The following is an 18721-nucleotide window of genomic DNA, read 5'->3' as shown; positions in this document are numbered from 1 at the left end:
TTAGTTAGGTAGCATGTATATTCTGTAATATTTACATTTTTTTGATAAACTCATTCAATGAATCCAAGCTCTGCAAGCTAAGCATAGGAAACCTTTTTTTTTTTTTGCAAATACTAATATTAAAGATTCTAGCTACCGGCAAGAATGAGTCCTTACATTTAAAGAGCACCTGTCATTTCAGATCCATCCTGGCAGCGCCTGTTAGAGGGCATCCACTCACCTGCTGCCTGCCATGTCCCTAACTTTGTTGGGTCCCTGCCACACCACCAGCTGTCCCATTAAAGGGAATGGGACTGTCTGTGAGTCAACAGCGGGTCAGAGACAACAGTGGGACAGAGACAACAGTCGCTCTTTAAAATTTATGATTTAAATCGAGCTGATTTAAATCAAATCCACCCTGGTCACCCCAATAAGCCCAGCATCCAACAACCTATAATAGTCAGCCAGATGTTTCAGAGAAGCATACTGGAAAGGTATGAAACTCAATAGTTCTTCCTTGTTTTTTTTATGTTCAATGCAACATATATGCAGTTCTTAAGCATGGAGATTTCCTACAGTTAACATGGTGAGAAATTATAGGCTCCTTATCTACTCTTTGTTAATTTGTCCAATCCTGCTTCCAGCTTTCTTCTACCAGATATGTTATTTGTATCATCTGTGAGCAGAGGGTCTTATTCATTTGGGTAACCTATTATGATAATATGAGCGTTTAAATATATTCTAGAATTACTGCTTCAGCTCTATATACTGTACTCAAGAGATTCAAACATAATGCACAAGATAAATTAAAAGATAGAAGTGATTTGTCAGTGCCCTGTTTAGAGCATAACTTTAAGAAAAGACATTGAAAGAAGAGGCTAAAGACAATTTATATTGATTTTTTAAAAATATAAATAACAAGGAACCTTTTAGAGCAGTGTTTCCCAACCTTGGCAACTCCCAACTTTAAATTGTGTGGACTTCAATTCACAGAATCCCCCTGCCAGCATGCTTAAAGATGCCAAAATTGAGAAATATTGTCCTGGAATATCTGGATGATAGACCATTGCCATGTTGGTTGACATTTACAGACAACTGCATCTGAACTTCTCTTGGGGAAAGATGTCCAGTTCTGAAGCAGAGCATAATATTCATGTTCAGAAAATCTCTCTTTTTGTTCCTTGAACAGCATCTCTAGCAAGGGACATTCAAGATTTGGAAGCTCTTCCCTGTTTGTAATGATAAGTCATAAAAAACCCAAGCAAAAATGTATGCAGATTTGCGTATTGACAAACTAGCTGAAGAGCACCATTTGTAAAAACAGCCAACACACTTGCTCATAGCCAGGATCGAGGTTATAAAGCTGGCCAATTGACACTCCTCATGGAAAGGAGAAATGAAATAATACTTTCCATCACTCCCCGTTGCCTCACTTAAAAATGCTTCCTCTACTACCATGTTTTTCAAACTTGGCAAACATTAAGATGTGCAGACTTCAACTCCCAGAATTCCCCAGCCAGCGTTGGCACACATGTTAAAGTTGCCAAAATTGAGAAGTGTTACTCTATTGCAGTGATGGCGAAGCTTTTCAGCACCGAGTGCCCAAACCGGAACGCGGGAGCATGTGTGTGCATGTGCTGGAGCAACGGAAACCTGAACACCAGCTGGCTAGTGCATGCATGCATGTTTTTGGCCATTTTGGGGGCCATTTTCAGGCCATCTTTTGGGCCAAAACAGCCTGAAAATGCCCCCAAAATGGCCGGAAAACAGCCTGGAAAATGCCCAGGAAAACGCCCTGAAAATGACCAAAAACCAGCCTGGTTTTTTGCTGTTTTTTTGGGCCAAAGTGGCCTGGAAAATTGCCTGGGAAACTGCCTGAAAAAGGCCTGAAAACGGCCTCAAAAACAGCCTGGTTTTTGGCTGTTTTTGGCTCTCTGGCACCCGCAAAGACCAGCTGGCCGGTGCGCCAGAAACCAAAAAACCAGCTGGCGATGGCACACGTGCCCACAGAGAAGGCTCTACATGCCATCTCTGGCACGTGTGCCATAGGTTCGCCATCATGACTCTGTTGCAACGGAGTTACCGTTTTCATGGGCAGAGTGTGTAAAGAAATAATCTTTGTGAAAATAAATGAAATCTTAACCTGTTTCAGAGTGTGCTTTATCTAGCACACTGGCATTTATTTTAATGACCACAAAAGAATTCGGAAATATCTCTGGCAATGGTAATTTGCCCACACCTAGTGATGCATGTGGCTCAGGCACACCTGGGTATTGAAAAGGATGGCGAGAGAGAGAGAAGTAGCAGGCTATTGTAGCAGGGCACTGGGGCTGACATAGCTGGAAATTAAGCAGGCAGTGCAGGACACAGTAAAGGAAGCAGAACAATGCTGAAGTCCCAGCCATGAAACACATACATTCTAACTCTCAGGCTGGACCTATACAGATATAAAGGAAAAAATAAGAGTAGAGTAGATTGGAGTGCTTCAGTTTAGAACACAAACAATTGGGAGTGGGAAGATGGTTAATTCTGAAATTTCCTTCCTACTTAAAAACAAGGAAAGCCCAAACCTGTATATAAAAAAATGGGTCAGGTACGAGAAAAATTGTAGCTAGCTTTCTCCTTGACGTGGTTATATATATGTTTCACACTACAATGGTCATCGGCCATGCTTTGCTGAACCAAATATTGGTCCCTACAATATGTACAGCCTTAAACCATGATTTACAAGCTACAATGGCTCAATATGCTATGTAAAACCAAACCAAGCCAACCACGCTATGCTTTGGTGCACATGTGAACCAAGGCTGTGTGTGTGTTTTTTCCGGTGAGACTGGTCTATCAGGGTAACCTGGTCTACCCAATTATGGGATAGAGCATAGTACTTCCGCTTCCGCCTTTCTGCCCCAATCCAGGAGCCTCCGCAGGCGGCAAACTATTTTTCTGTTATTTATATTTCTGTAATTTATATTTATCTACAAAGAAATAAAGGGAGGCTAGTACAGATCTATTTCAAGCTATTTAGCTCTCATCAGCTAGCCATACCCTTCTGGGATTCAAGGTTAATACTTCTACCTAATATGCTAGGGGTTCGAATCCCAGAAGGGTATGGCTAGCTGATGAGAGCTAAATAGCTTGAAATAGATCTATACTAGTCTCTTTATTTCTTTGTAGATAAATATAAATTCAACACAAGGCTGCGTGCATTTCTGTGTGAGCAATAAGGACACTTTTCTTTTTTCAGTAATAGTAGCTGCGTGCCAAGAACTCATTCCTTCTAACGGGCAAATTCAAAACCAAATTTCACCCTTTTAATGGATAGGAGGTGATGTGTCCAGTTTTGTGAGCGAGATTCTGTTTGCCACCCAGGTGGCTTCCTACGTTTGGGGGAACTAATGTAATGAAGATGTCCTGTTCTCCTTCCCATTATTTGCATGCAATAAGAGCCTCCTCACTTACCCAATACAATGAGTTCAGCATAGGCTTCGTTGTTGCCTTGCAAGTCTTGGGAAGAGGTCACGGTGCAGTAATAAACACCACTGTCCCCCCAAGCGGTTTGCTCAATGCTGAGGTCAGCATCTGCAGGAAGAATGAACAAAAAAGGAACTGTCAAAATGGACACCAAAATCAATTCATCAAACAGATGCTCATATAAAGAATATTCTTCACATTCTTTTTTTTATTAACATATTTTATTGATTAAATTATTAAAACATTGGACATGGTATAATTGTCCTGACATTCCTTTTTGTCATACATGTTATAATATATAATGCATATTTCATATACAATGTATACATTTATACAATTCGTTTCTATCTGTAATTACCCATTCTACAGATCCTGTTTTTTATTCCGGGTCCTTCCTTTCTTTTCCCACATTGATAAAATTTATTCTATATCTTGTAGTATTCTGTCTCATCCTTATTTTTTAACTACAGAGTCAATCTATCCATTTCAGCACATATCAATATCTTCTTTATATTATTTACTATCCATTCGTCGAGAATTTCTCTATCTTTCCATTTTTGGGCAAAAGTTATTCTTCATATTCATTCCCTATACTATCTTTGCTCAAGGTTGCACCACTGCAATACAGAAACCTGAGGATGGTTACAAAGAAAGAAATTATTTATGAACTTCACAACCATCGGCTGAATGTGCCCATGATAATAAAAAAAAAAGAGAGTAGAGAAAGGATGAGGAAGGCCAATCCATTATTATTTACTTATTTTCCTATTATCCGAAACCATTTCTTGTTTGAATCAAGGAATGAATAGAGCTGGCTGAGAAAATGCTTGTGTATTGGTTACGGTTATAGTCTTTCCTTCAAAAGTTCAAGGTAACACCCATGGTGCTCTTTCTTTCTTTCTTTCTTTCTTTCTTTCTTTCTTTCTTTCTTTCTTTCTTTCTTTCTTTCTTTCTTTCTTTCTTTCTTTCTTTCTTTCTTTCTTTCTTTCTTTCTCTTCTTTCTTTCTTCTTTCTTTCTTTCTTCCTTCCTTCTTTCTTCTTTCTTCTTTCTTTCTTTCTTTCTTTCTTTCTTTCTTTCTTTCTTTCTTTCTCTTTCTTTCTTTCTTTCTTTCTTTCTTTCTTTCTTTCTTTCTTTTTGCCCTCAACCACAACTATGTGAAGTAGGCAGGCTGTGAGAAAGTGAATTGCCCAAAAGTCATTCAGTGAACTTCTGAAGGAGGAACAATACTTGGGTCTCTCATTCCAACTCAACATCTGAATCACTGCATCATTCTGGTTCTATTCCCAGCATAGCGTTAAGAACAGATTCAGGTGACCTGGTTACTCATTCTTCGGTAGCATCCATAAACCAACAGCTAAAATGTGTTATAACTTCATTGTATCCTTGCTGTTGCAAGATATCAGCAAGGCTAGGGGGTTGACCAGGGAATTAGCCAAATTTCCTCCCTTTGGAATCTTTTTCAGCTATTAGTTCATTCCATCCCATTACTACATCACTGTATCTATGTATAACTATCTTGTGGCTCATGAGTAACTTCAAAAAGTATGAGTAACTTCGAAAAGTATGAGTAATGTGCTACTTCACAAAATTGCCTTTTATTATATAGAAAGGTCATTCTCTGGATATCTTTTCTCTTTCTGTACTACAGAACCAAATATCCAGACCTTCCCCCTCCCAAAGAACTGAGATAATCTTCCTAGGGCTGAGAGAACATGACTGCCCAAAGTCACTCAGCTGGCTTTGTGTCCAAAGTGGGATATATAGTAGGTTTGAGCTTGATCCATGAGATCCCTACATTGCTTAAATCTGTATACACAGCTACTCACAATAGGCTTACAAGGCAGAAAAGTATTCCAACGTGAAAGCTGTGTGCCTTACTGGAAGGAGGACAACATGTTGGAAACATTAGATAGCTTTCTTACGCTGCCCAAAGATGTAGAAGAAAAAGGCTTACGAGTTTCATTTGTCTTTGGCTTCAGCCCATCTAAAGCTGTTTCTCTCCCTTAATGTACAGTCTCTACGAAAGGCTACACCTAAAATTTTTGGAAACCACAAACTCTGTCTTCTCCTGTGTGGGAATCAGCGTTCTGACCTAGGCTTCCCAAAAGCACAAAGCTGACTCCTCGTCCCGATAAAACCCCTTTTATTTAGGTTAAAGTGAATTCCTCTCATTCACATTCCAGCAAAGTCCTGGCAGACAGTCTTTTAAGAGATGGCACATCTACAGACCTTTATCAGGCTTGGAGAGCTGCCAGGCCGATATCTTCCAAATGCCACACTGTAGCAGACAATACTTGGCAAGAAGTCAGGAACAGATCTTCACCCTAATGAACTGAACTCATTGTCTCCTGCAAACACCACTCCCCTTTCGCTCCTCTTTATTCCCTATGGGAGGGGCCATTCACCGTTGACCTGTGGCTTTACTCCCAAGTTGACCCTTGTACCTTAGCTGTTCCCTTCTCCTGGCAGCTCTGTGCATGTGCACACTGGGAACAGGCTCCAGCTGTTCTTCTTCCCCACTTATCTCTGACTCCAAGAGCAGCTGATAACTGTCAGACGGCCCTGGCCCCATCTCTGCCTCTGACACCTAGAGCACTTGTCAACAGCCTTCCCCAGACTCCAGGACTGGCCCATGTTCCTCCCTAACCTCCTCACTGTCCGAATCTGCAGCCAGCTCTGCTGGCCACTGGTAGGCCACAACAATAAGCCAGTTTACACAAAGAAAAGGGGAGAAAAGTAGCCCTGTTTCCCACTCTGCTGATTCCGTTTTGAACTTACAAGTGATGACTACATGCCACAAAGTAATAGTTATCCCTTACCTATTACATGGGTAGGTTGAATTTATAGACCAATGTCTTCTTTAACTTGAGTATTAGAACAAGATTGTGTCCTGCATTCTGGAAGGATTTAACAACAGCCAAGGGATTAAAATTAAGGAGGATATAATACTGTACTGCAACACAAAAAATCAGAATGTGCCTCTCAAATAAGATTACCTATTCAATGCAGCTTCCAGAATCTGTTTTCATTTCGCCTAATGTTTCAAGCCCATATATAAATACATATAAAAACCACTTTAAAATGTATAAATAGTTGTGCTTAAAGAAGTAACCACTAAGGGGATTTAGATGGAAAAGCGTAATTGTTCTATGACGGTTTCCAATTCACTCCCCTATCTCCTGTATCTCTCACACTGCAGCATCTCATAACGTTCACTTTTTAGCAATTATTACACCAATTTCAGAAAGGGAGAGAAGCAAAAGGCTTCTTCATTGTTTCCAAGAAAACAACACGGACATATTTGCAAAGTCACCAGGAGTTTGAGATTTTTGTTAATCACATGAATTGATTTTTTTAATGGATCTTACCAATTTGCTACTAGAAGAAAACTCAAAATATGTATCAAATTACAATATCAAGAAATGCAGTCCAAATAAGCAAATTATTGTTACGGTCTTTTGGTTTCTAATGTGTTGGTTTTAGAAGCCCTAGATATTGGCCGAAGAGAGTTAGGTTAACATTGAAAATCTCTCGTCTAACTCGAAGGATACAAACTCAAAGGACAGAGCTGCCCTCCTACTTCTGCCCAAATTCTTGTTAAAAATTTACTGTAGGTTTCAGCTACAAGGAGAAATTAATTGGAGAGCACTTCTGGAAGGTTCTCAACTGGCAGAAGAATAATTGTTTGAGAAGAAGGGGGGGGGAGGAAAGCAACATAAAGCATGAAACTGACCAAAAGATTTCTCCAGGCTCCAAATTCCATGTTTACCACTGGTGTGGTGCTACTAACTTCTTATAAAAGGCACCACTTTGTGGAGCTGCTAGTCCTTTCTTCAGAAGTGCTATGTGAAAGTAAGTTGTCCTTCAAGCGAATCCCATTTCTTGCTGACTTTATGAATCGATTTACACCAGCCAGAATCACATCATTTGAGTTTGGTAGCCTTCTAAATCTAGTTAATAAAATAAATATTTAATCTCCTTGGCCACAGAACAGTAGTTCACTTTCTTCCAGGAATTTTCCAAGTTTAAGATCCCTATTTATAATTTTAATGTTTTATGGTATATTTTAATTGTCCGTCTGTAAGCTGCCTAATTGCCTCCAGCGAGATGGTAGCATACGAATGTAATAAATAAATAAATAAAAACCCCAGCTTAGCTGACACGTTGCAGGTTTATTCATTTATTTATTCCATTTTTGTAGCTGCCTATTCTCAAACCAGTTCCTGTCCAACGTACTGATGAAATCTTAACCCTGCTTAGCTTCTTACTCAAGGAAAGATATTTGAATTCTCAATGCCATCACGGGAAGTAAAAGTCCTTAAAGGCACCTATGGATTTCTATATATAAGAAACAAGAAATGTGAAATGACAAGAGTTTTGATTTGTACATTGCAAGCCATATACAGTACTCCTTGACTTACGACCACAATGGAGCACAAAGTTGATGTTGCTAATTGAGAAATTGTTAAAAGTGAGTTTTGCCCCATTTTACAACCTTTCTTGCCACATTTCTTAAGTGAATCACTGCAGTTGTTAAGTTAGTAACACAGTTAGCAGGAGCAATAGCACTTAGATTTATAAACCACTTCACAGTTCTTTTACAGCCCTCTCTAAGTGGTTTACAGAGTCAGCATGTTGCCCCCAACAATCTGGGTCCTCATTTTACCCACCTCGGAAGGATGGAAGGCTCAGTCAACCTGGAGCCTGGTGGGATTCGATCTGCCAAATTGCAGGCAGCCGGCAGTCAGCAGAAGGAGCCTACACCTACAGTACTGCACTTTAACCACTGCACCACCGTGGCTCATAAGTTATTAAGTGAATCTGGCTCTGACTTTGGGGATCACATGACCACAAGACACTACAACCGTCATAAATATGAACCGGCTGTCAAGCATCCGAATGTAAACCACATGACTATGGGGATGCTGCGACGGTCGCAAGTGTGAAAAATGGTCATAAGTCCCTTTTTTCAGTGCCATTATAACTTGGAATGGTCACTAAACAAACCATTGTAAGTTGAGGATGACCTGTATTGTATACAGGGAGAGGATGACACTATTGTATTTGCTCAAGTCACTGGCTCTCCAAGGAGCAAATTTCTTTGGACTTAGAAAACAACAGTGTCCAATGATGCAAGGGGGCATGGGGAGACGAAAATAATTTGGTAGTGTAATCAGTGTAGCATACTAGTGATGGACCAGTGACCAGAACTACTTACTAAGTAGCCTTTCGTATAAAATATTATTTTCTTTTCTCGCTGGAGTCAAAAACAAGAGTTTGTTTTGATGAAGGGAACCATCCTTGCTTACAGGAGGATGCTGAGCTAAGCTAACTTGATGCTATTTTATGCAAACCTTTCCAGAGAATGGCCCCAAGTAAATCTATATGTCTGGGTGTAAACAGGGACAACGTGCCAGGGGCTGATCAGAACTGCAGTCCAATTCATCAGCAAGGCTGATGCAGAGCAAGAAATATTTGCAACCGTGGTGAAGTTATGGAACCCCTTACAAAATGTTTCAGGAAGGAGACTAAGGAAGGTGGTGCACAAAACACGCCACAGTCTCAGGAACAGACACAATAACACAGGGGTGTCAAACTGGATTTCTTCGAGGGCCAGATCAGCATTGTAGTTCTCCGCAGGCCAGTCGGGGGGAGACGGCCTGGATGGACTCCTGCAGCACTTTGCCAGCCAAAATGGGGCGTGGGGGGGCGTGCAGCCCCAATGCAGCCTCTTTTTGGCCTGGATGGCCTCCTGAAACACTTTGCTGGCCAAAACAGCCCCCCCCCGCACCCCGTTTTGGCTGCCAGAGGCACTGCGGGCCAGTCTTTTGCTATTCCCAGGCTGGCACCGTGGGCCGGATTTAAGCACCCCATGGCCCGCGGGCCTTGAGTTTGACACCCCTGCAATAACTGCTAGAAACTGCTAGAAAGGTCATACAGTGGAACCTCGGGTCGCACCCGTAATCCGTTCCAGGAGTATGGTTGCAACCAGATTTGGTCATGACCAGAAGCATGACCGACTGCGCATGCACAGACAAAATCTGCATGGACTGCGCATGTGCGGAAGGAGAAATCTGTGCAGAAAGGGAATCTACTGCGGCTGGTTTTGTTCACCACCCAATTTTTGAATCGTGACTCGATTCAAAAATCAGGTGGATTTTTTGGTACGAACCCAATTTGGACACGAACAGAAGTGTTTGCGACCTGAGATTCCACTGCCGAATCTGTAACTGAACAATCTGTAACTGAACAAACGGATCTATCCAATTCACGATCTTCCAAGCATCTGCAGGAAGGCTTGCTGTACCTATAAATTTTGTTAGCAACAGAGCAATAAAACCTGCAAATTAGCTCCAGTTCTCTACATCTCCTTTCAGACATAAATTATATGTCTGAAAGGCACCTTCACAGATTCAGCAGTTTTGTTCAGGACAGCACCCTGCTCTATAATTTAAATTTTCCCGTGGGGTGACAGCCTTATTATAAATAAACAAACAAACAAACAAATAAACAAACCCATCAGCATTGCCAGTAAGGTTGAATTCTGTAGGCTGAAGTTTGTAATGTTTCAAATTGCTTTAAATATCAGCATGGAAGAATACCTGCCAATGTTGGTTTTGATGTTATATCAGCCTGAATCAAGCCATTGCATGAAGAAGTCCTCTTCACTGAAAGGAATTGACCGTGATCTACCACCCTGGACCAATATAGATTTGCAGGGAGATGTTTTTTAACCTCCCACTTGGGGGCTGAGAGAAAGTCATAGGCTCCAACTTATTCAACTGGCTTCCATGGCTGGGGGAGAACTGAAACCTGGGTCTCCCCCTTCCTAGTGCACGAGGAGGAGGAGGAGGAGGAGGAGGAGGAGGAGGAGGAGGAGGAGGAGGAGGAGGAGGTGAAACCCCTACCGAACATAAAACAGAATGTATGCATGCTAGTTTTCTGGTCGTATAATACTTACTTTCTGCAAAGAGGCATTCAAAACATTATTCCCACAACTCTTTGTTTCTGAACCATAGCAAATTTAAGATGTCCGGATTTCAACTCCCAGAATTCCCTAACCAGCATGCTGACTGTAGAATTCTGGGAACTGAAGTCTACACAATGTAAAGTTTCCAGGGTTGGGAAATATTGCTCTAGCCTAAAAGTTACCGTCAGTTCTTACTTCTCATTCAATACAATTTCTACTTCATGCAATCATGGAGGATGTGTAGAAACAGAGATAGGTCATTGTTTTCAAAACCCAGGGGGAATGTTTACTATGTATTCTTGCTCTACTACTTAAAACTTATTTCCATTTTTCTTACTAAGAATAAAACTTTGAGCAAGACTTTAATCGCCCTAACAATTAAAATTCCGTAGCAAAGCCAAAAAAAAAACCAGATTAATGCTGGCTGAATAACTTCTAATAAGGAAACCCCCATGCCTGCTTAACAGCGTGAATGTCATCAGCAAAGAAACATATAGTGTGTATTATAAGATAGCTGCTTTTAAAATATGAATATTGCATGCCCCCTAGACTTCAACCTGATTTTCCGTGTTGTGCACACCAGAATCTGTTTTGACAAGAGTAGAAAAAGAATATAAACAGGGAGAATAAACAACATTAACAAATATCCTGTACAACAAAAACAGAAAACATCGAAATGGAACAGTCATAGCATGAGTCTAATGTTGCTAGAACTTGAAAGAAAAGCTCTTGTTGATTACACTAGGATTTTGGAGACAGGGGTCATGCAGTAAATGAGATAAAAACATGTAGCATTTCTAAAACTGACCATTGGTGCTTGTTTTAGAACATGTTATCACAGGCTGTGGGTTATTGCCATGGACTTTAGACCTGCTAAATTCATCAGTATTGTTCATTCTTGTTTTTAACTTCCCTTTAGGTCCTTGCTATAGTTATGAAAAACAACACCCACATTAAAAATGAAGTAATATTCAGAGGCTGGCAGTGGTTTTCTGACACACAACACACAAGAGAAAAATAGAAAAGGATTTCGATGGAGTAAATTGCAAAAAGATTACAACAAAGTACTTAAGTTTAGTTCCAGCTGTAGGAAACTGAAATATTCATAGCACAAGCGCAGAGTTGTTAACTAATAAGTCATTCCATATATTTGGAACTGCAACATTTTTAAGACTGCAGATTAATAGATTGAATAACAAGAACAGTTTCTCTTTATTGCCCACATTATGGCTGACCAGATAACTGGTGCAAAACATCTGGAGGTTACCATGTTATCTTGTCACGGAATACATGGTATTGTTCAAGCAACTTTAAAATGTGTGGACCTCAACTCCCAGAATTCTGAGAGTTGAAGTCCACCTTTCTTAAAGTTGATAAAATTGAGAAACCACACATTAGACAAAGATCTATAGCTTGAGGCCATGTAGGCTGAAACTAAAACATTTCTCTCCACTTATTTAGAAATACATTTTCTAAAAAAGTTTACAATGGTTATTACACTTTAGAGTGAAAGTAAGATTTCTCTGTTGAAAATTGCTCCTTGCATTCCAATACATGTAAACTTATTCTTCTCCAAAGGAAACCAGGGCATGAGGGAAGTTATGGAATCTGGCCACACCTAACTTTCTTTGTTCTTTAAAGAGGAATGAAAACAAAATTCTGGTATTTTGCCAGCTTTCTATTCTGTGCTGAAGGGATCTACAGCATTCTATTTTTCAAAGACTCCTTCATATAATTTTGTAATATAATTTTCCTGGCTGCAAAGGTTTACAATTGCCTTTTTGTAGAAATCAGGGTGTAGGCTTCACTTCCCAATCTAGCCTATAGATTCTGATCTACCACTTAAATACTAACCAGGTTCAAATTTCCTTAGTTTTTCATGTTCATCTGGGTATTGCAATCTAGATGGATTATTTAAAAAAAAAAAGCTGAAAAGCATTAAAACTAATAAAATAACAAAAGTTTATATCCCCAACAGAAGATTGGACCAATCAGCTGAAGGTCTATTATTCATAAAGCAAGTTTTACTCAACGTTTTTAGCGTTAACAGTAGTTATTTCAATTGTAGAATTTTTAATACTTTTACTCTCTATTCATTCACAGTTTCATTGTTGAAAGGTCTCTGAATTCAAGGAGATCTCAAAGTTCAAACCCTCAGGAATGCATTTATGTCTTTTTTCAGCAAAATCCTGTAGTTAATTCTTGTAACATTAGTGCTTAAAATGGTGAAAAGAAGCAAATATCACCCTATCCACCTGGAAATGGGGAGGAAAGGATACCACTATTAAGAAAACAGAATGGTTGGTAACAAACAGAGTTAAAAAAAACCAGGACCACAACCTGACTCAGCCAATAACACTGACTGGTTACATGTCACAATAAGCTAGAATTCTGGGTTCATGCTACAAAAAAATAAGCCCCGTAGCTACAAAGTCTTAACCTCTTAAAAAAGATTTATGACAATTTGTAACATAAGGCAAATTATAGCAATACATCCATTTCTCAAAGCATGTCTTTCTACACAGCCTTCTGCAGGCTAAAATTACTTTAACTTCAGCTGGGATTGGTAAACGCAGACAACTGCACAGCTTACACAAATATGCTCACTCACCTACCTACACCTGTATTAGTAATGGACTATGTTTTAAAAAAAACAACTTTCCTAAATCTGCCATCTGGCATTCTTGTTTATTCTCTCTGTTGTGGCCCGCCGGTAGCTGGCAGCAGAGTCACACAGTAGTGAGAAGGTTGGGAAGGAACCCGGGCCATTCCTGGAGGCTGAGGAAGGCTGGGACAAGGGCTCTGCATCAGAGGCAGAGATTGGGCCAGGGCAGGCTGGCAGTCATCAGCTGCCTTCGGGCTTGGATAGAAGTGAGGCGGGGGAGTTTCTGGAACCAGTTCCCAGCCTGCACATGTGCAGAGCTGCCAAAAGGCAGGCACAATTAAGAACTCAGGGTCGATGTGGGAGTAAGGCCACAGGTGGACGATGAATGGCCCCTCCCATCAGGATTAAAAGAGAAGCAAAAGGGGAGGGCTTTTTTTTTCAGGAAACAACTTGCTCATTCGTTTGTTTGTTTGTTTGTTCCAGCCTTGTGGAGATTTGTCTGTATAAAACCCAGCTCTTCCCTGCCAGCAGTGAGTGTGGAACTATTTACCGGGCAGCGTTCCAGGATTGATAAAGGTCTGAGCTCATTAGTATACCTTTGCAAGACTGTTTGCCAAGCCGTTGGCTGACTTGTGAATGAAATAAATTCACATTAATGTAATAAAAGAGGTTTTTGCCGGGACTCAGAATTGACTTAGTGCTTTTTGGGGAGGCCTAAGACAGAACACCGTCTTCACCAACAACAATGACTATACGATAGACTGTGAGCCAGAATGTTGGTGTCCTGTACATACCATTTGTGATCGTAATGCGCCGGCCCTGGTAGAATTCCCCCAGGGTCACTGTATTGCCTTGCTTGGTGGCCACAACACGAACAGTCCTGGAATTGTCTTGACATTCCACATAAGGGTTATATCCTGGATTGTTCGTTTGTAGCTGGTTGTTGAGCTGGCTCTCCTGGCTACCGGGATTAAAGGCATCAGCTATACGGCTTCGGCAGTAAGATTTGTATTTCCACAAGACAATAGGAGGCTGGGTTGCTGAAGTCTGGTAGTTGCATTGTAGAGTCACAGGTTGAAATAAGATGGCTACGTTGAAAGGGTTCAGCACACTGACCTGTATTGCGATGGCAGAATCTGTAGATTGGAGCAGATGGAAGGGAACAGTGAGTAAATATAACATCCTTACATGCTAACACACTTTCTTTCTACAGCATTCCTCCTTCCAAATATTACAGGGCAAGACAGCCAAAGCTGGCTTATCTTCTGTTTCAAGTTTCCTAGGGCCTGTCAAAAGCATTATTTCAGGACCGTATAAATTTCCAGCCATTCCATTATGCCATATAAATTGGACGTAACTTATTCATCCAATTTAGAACTTATAAGTTGTCCATAACTTATGAAGGTTTTGAATAATCCTGGCCTTCTTCCCTGCTCCTAACAGGATGTCAAATCAGCCAATAAACGTGCAGCATTCACATCTCCACAAAACATGGGGTTGAGATTTGGGAAACGTGTACATCAGTTTGCAACCATCTGCAACCTACAACTTACCCATTCAAGCCCTCCACAGCACAGGTATGTGTTGACCAGTGGTGAGATTCAAAATTTTTTACTACCATTCTGTGGACGTGGCTTGGTGGGTGTGACAGGGGAAAGATACTGCAAAATCCCATTCCTTCCCCATCCCACTAACCTGCTTTCCAGTTCTGTTCTCCTGTGCAGGCCAACCAAAGAAGACCCAGCCGATCAGCTGGGACTCGGGAGGCAGAGAAGAGATGGGGGTGGGGCCACTCAGAGGTGGTATTTGCCAGTTCTCTGAACTACTCAAAATTTCCACTACCGGTTCTCCAGAACTGGTCAGAACCTGCTGAATACCACCTCTGGTATTGACCATCTCAGGGGTTCTCCATCCTTGGCAACTTTAAGACTTGCGGACTTCAACTCCCAGAATTCCTGAGCTAACATGACTGGAGGAGGAATTCTGGGAATTGAAGTCCACAAGTCTTAAAGTTGCTAAGATTGGAGACCCCTTATCTAACTCACAATTATGGACAAGTGTAAATAAAGTTTGACACAAAATAATGGCATAATAATGGCAAGGTTTATTTTTACATTAGTTTTTCTTTTCTTTTCAACTGTTCAAAAAGAAAACCCTTTTCGCTTTTCTACTTTCTAAGTTTTGTTCTGACAAAGCAAGTCTAACACCAGGAATATCTTGTGCTCATAGCCTTCCCCACTCTTTTTGTTTTTGTGGTTTCATTCCAGCCTGAAAAGAGGTTGGTCCTAAGATCAGTTTCCTCCCACAAAGGACCTGCAGTTTCGATGTGTGTATGTGTGTGACAACCGCAGCTCCAGTCTGGATCAGTCATCAGCCTTCCAGGAAGAAAAGTCTAATAAGGCACACCTACAGGTTTAAACAAACACATGATAGATCTTGCCACAGAAACCAAAAGTTCCTTGATTCTTCCTGAAACACGCCCCACTTTTCAGCGGGATTAAGGGTTAGGAGCTGGTTAACTCTTCCCTTCCATGGATCGTATGTTTATCTTTCAGGAAGATGACAATATGCCAAACACCACACACCCGGCCATGTGTTGATCACATAGGATGTAAAAAACAACCTGACCAATGAAAAGGGGGAATTATTTTGGCTTCAAAATATTTTGGCTTGCATTTCAAATGCTTTTTAAGGATCTTACTGTAGAGATACTCTTATGGTAGCCTCAGGATTTGTGCAAATACCCCAAACACTGGATATCGCAGAGAAGCTATATTTTGGGCTCTAACTGGAAAACCTCGCAGCTATACTTTCTGACCCCAGTTGAATTTGAAAACATTTAATGTTCACTGGTACAAGGATGCACACGGGGGGAAAAAGCCATTGCTTCTTCAAACTACTCCATTTCCTTCCCCTGGAGGGTCTACTCTTTGTTCCTTCCAGCAGGCAAGACAAAGGCAAGTGACGAACAGGAAAAGCAAAATGGGGGGGGGAGGCATTTTCCTCTTTTCTTTGGGCTATGAGCCAGGTAACAGTATATGCTAAGAAACCTTGAACTGAGAAGAGCCAAGGACATTGTCCTTGTGAAAAGGAACCCTACCTTCAGTCAGAAAAGAAGGGCTCGGGGAGGAGTGGGAAGAAAACATTTTTTTATCACCAGTAGCAGCCAGTATGGTTGGTTTGTAGTGATTAAGGGGCTGAGGAAGCCCAGACTGAAGTCCACTCTCGACCACAGGAACCCACTGTGTGTCTTTGTACTGGTCCCTGTCCTTCAGCCCAACATACTTTGCAGAGATAAACTGGAGGAAGCATTAGATATACTTCTGGTGGAAAGGAGGATTATCAATCTAACAAAACACACATACACAATGTAGGTGTGAATGTGCAAATGCACATTCACAAAAACACCAACTGCAGTCCTAGGTCTCCACACCGAGCCCATTACAGCCTTTGTATGACCGCATCATCATAACGCCCACGAGAACAATTAACTACACCTATGTTCCCTTAGCCACGTCCGTTAACAAAATTGCATTTTTAACCGAGTTCATTTTAAATGCGTTTCGCAGACTGGATTTTTTTAAATATTTTTTTTATTTTTATAACAACAAAAACAAACAAATAAAACCTTTCTGTTCATCAGTGTGTCAGTTGGGTACACATTTCTTTGTGCACATACCATTATCATACATATTTTACTTACATATGTTTATAATCATTCTATTCAATATTTTATATCACATATATCACTAGGTGGCCAAATGATAATTAAAGAACCAAGAGAAAAAAGAACAAGAGCAATAAATCCCAACTATAAGGTATAAACCATGGAAGAGGAAAAGAAACTGATTTCTATAAATATAAATGGACTAAATTCGGCTATTAAAAGGAAAAAGGTATTTTATAAATTAGGGAAATTAGACTGGATTTTTTGTTTTTGTTTTTAAAAGCCCCCTTTTCGTGTACAGGGAGTACTTGACTTATGACCACAATGAAGCCCCCCCTCCACATTTCTATTGCTAAGTGGGACATTTGTTGAGTGAGTTTTGCAGACCTTTCTTGCGGCAGCTGGGAAGTGAATCACTGCAGTCGATAACTTACTATAATCACGGAGGTTAAGTGAATCTGGCTACCCCCGTTGAGTTTGCTCGTCAGAAGGTCCCCAAAAGTGATCACGTGACCCCGGGACATCGTTAACTGTCATAAATATGAACTAGTTGCCAAGCATCCGAATTTCAATCACATGACCGTGGGGATGGCTCAAAGGTCATTGCCTCTGGAAAACGGCCCTGAGTCACTTTCTTGCAGTGCCTTTGCAACTTCGAACGGTCACTAAACGGACTGTTGTTAAGTCGAGGCCGACCTGTATACAGCCCCCTTGGGATGTTTTAACTGTAGAAAGTGGGTTCATTCGGAACCCCAATTCTGCAGGTTGCCTGCGCGCAACTCAACAGGTGCGGATTTGTTTTGCCCAGAAAAGCGCTGTTTCCTCCGACGCTCCATTAAATCGACCCGGGGATCCGAGCAAGATCTCACCGCCGGTGTTAATGGGGGAACGGGGGGAGGGGGGGCTTGGAAAGGAAGCGCGACCCTTTCGGGTCGTCAACCCCCCCACGGCGAAGTCCGCGCGGGAGAAGGTGATTGGCGGAGGGCGCTTGGCGATCGTCCAATCAGCTCTCGAGTCTCCCTCTCCCCAGCGCCCTAAAGAAGGGGTCCCCCCCAGGAGTCTCCCCTCAGAGGCGGGCGGAGGGGCAAAGGGGATGGTGAGGTCATGTCGTCGGGGAACGAGCGGGAATTTTCTTACCCCTCAACCTCATTCCTCTCACTCGCTCACCTAAAATCCAGGCGGTGCCCAAGAACCACAACAGGGGCAGCGCGGCGGCTAGTCGACGCGTCCTCCAGGTCTCCATTTCCCAACCTTTGTACGGACTTCGAGCCGGGAAAGAGGGAAGGAGGGCTGGGGGTGTAAATTGCTCCCAGACGCGTTCGTTTCCAAGCCCGCTTCGCCCTCTGAACTCTTTAGCGGGACTCCGCACAGCTCGCTCCGCTTCGCCTCGCCTCCGATGGTGCCCAGCACCGCCGCGTCTCTGTCCGTGCGCGCCAACAGGTGCTGCCCTCGCAAGAGGCAACCTCGCCCAAGGAACGGAAACTACCAACTCCTTCAGGGAAGCGGGGAGCCTCCCGCCGAGGCTTACTCACGGGAAGTTTTTTTTTGTTTGTTTGTTTGTTTTTAGGAAACAGACTCACTCGTTTCTTGGCCTCGACTTCACTTTTTTAAAGGCGAGCTGAATAATGAGGGGAGGAAAAGTAAGAACGAAGGTCAGCCTTCGGGTATTCCCTTTCTCCACCTCCTCCCTCCCCCCCGGGACGATGGTAAAGCCTCAAGGCGTTCTTTGAATGTATTGAGGAGCCAAACTATTTGGGAAAAGAGAGGGTGGAGGAGAGTGAAGGGAAACTTTGCGAAGTCCCTCTCTGCTCCCCTTCCCAAGGAAAAATGAACTCGTCCAGGTACTGCCTAAGAGGGAAAAACACAACTTTCAAATACCAGGAAAGGTGAAAGTTTACGAGTTTTGATTTAGGAAGGAAGGAAGGAAGGAAGGAAGGAAGGAAGGAAGGAAGAAAGAAAGAAAGAAAGAAAGAAAGAAAGAAAGAAAGAAAGAAAGAAAGAAAGAAAGGCTGTTGGTCTGGCTATGTT

General features: G+C 41.8%; 1 protein-coding gene across 4 annotated transcripts in view; it reads right to left on the bottom strand.

Annotated features, from left to right (window-relative positions):
• The window catches only part of LSR (lipolysis stimulated lipoprotein receptor), a 29912-nt gene extending 11797 nt beyond the window's left edge, over positions 1-18115 (bottom strand). For all 4 annotated transcript variants that reach the window (XM_026685261.2, XM_026685263.2, XM_026685262.2 and 1 more), the window contains exons 1-3: positions 17861-18115; positions 13821-14162; positions 3439-3558 (exon numbers count right to left, since the gene is read on the bottom strand). In XM_026685261.2, coding sequence (XP_026541046.1) covers positions 3439-3558; positions 13821-14162; positions 17861-17936 — 538 coding nt within the window. In that variant the 5' untranslated portion in view covers positions 17937-18115. The remainder of the gene's footprint in view (positions 1-3438; positions 3559-13820; positions 14163-17860) is intronic.
• Positions 18116-18721: the final 606 nt, after the last annotated feature.

Source organism: Notechis scutatus, chromosome 8 (genome assembly GCF_049901735.1).
Source record: "Notechis scutatus isolate UNSWTSFEM ecotype Mainland chromosome 8, rNotScu1.2, whole genome shotgun sequence".
Taxonomy (NCBI): domain Eukaryota; kingdom Metazoa; phylum Chordata; class Lepidosauria; order Squamata; family Elapidae; genus Notechis; species Notechis scutatus.
Note: the sequence above shows the minus strand (reverse complement) of the source record. Positions and strands in the feature narration are given on the sequence as shown.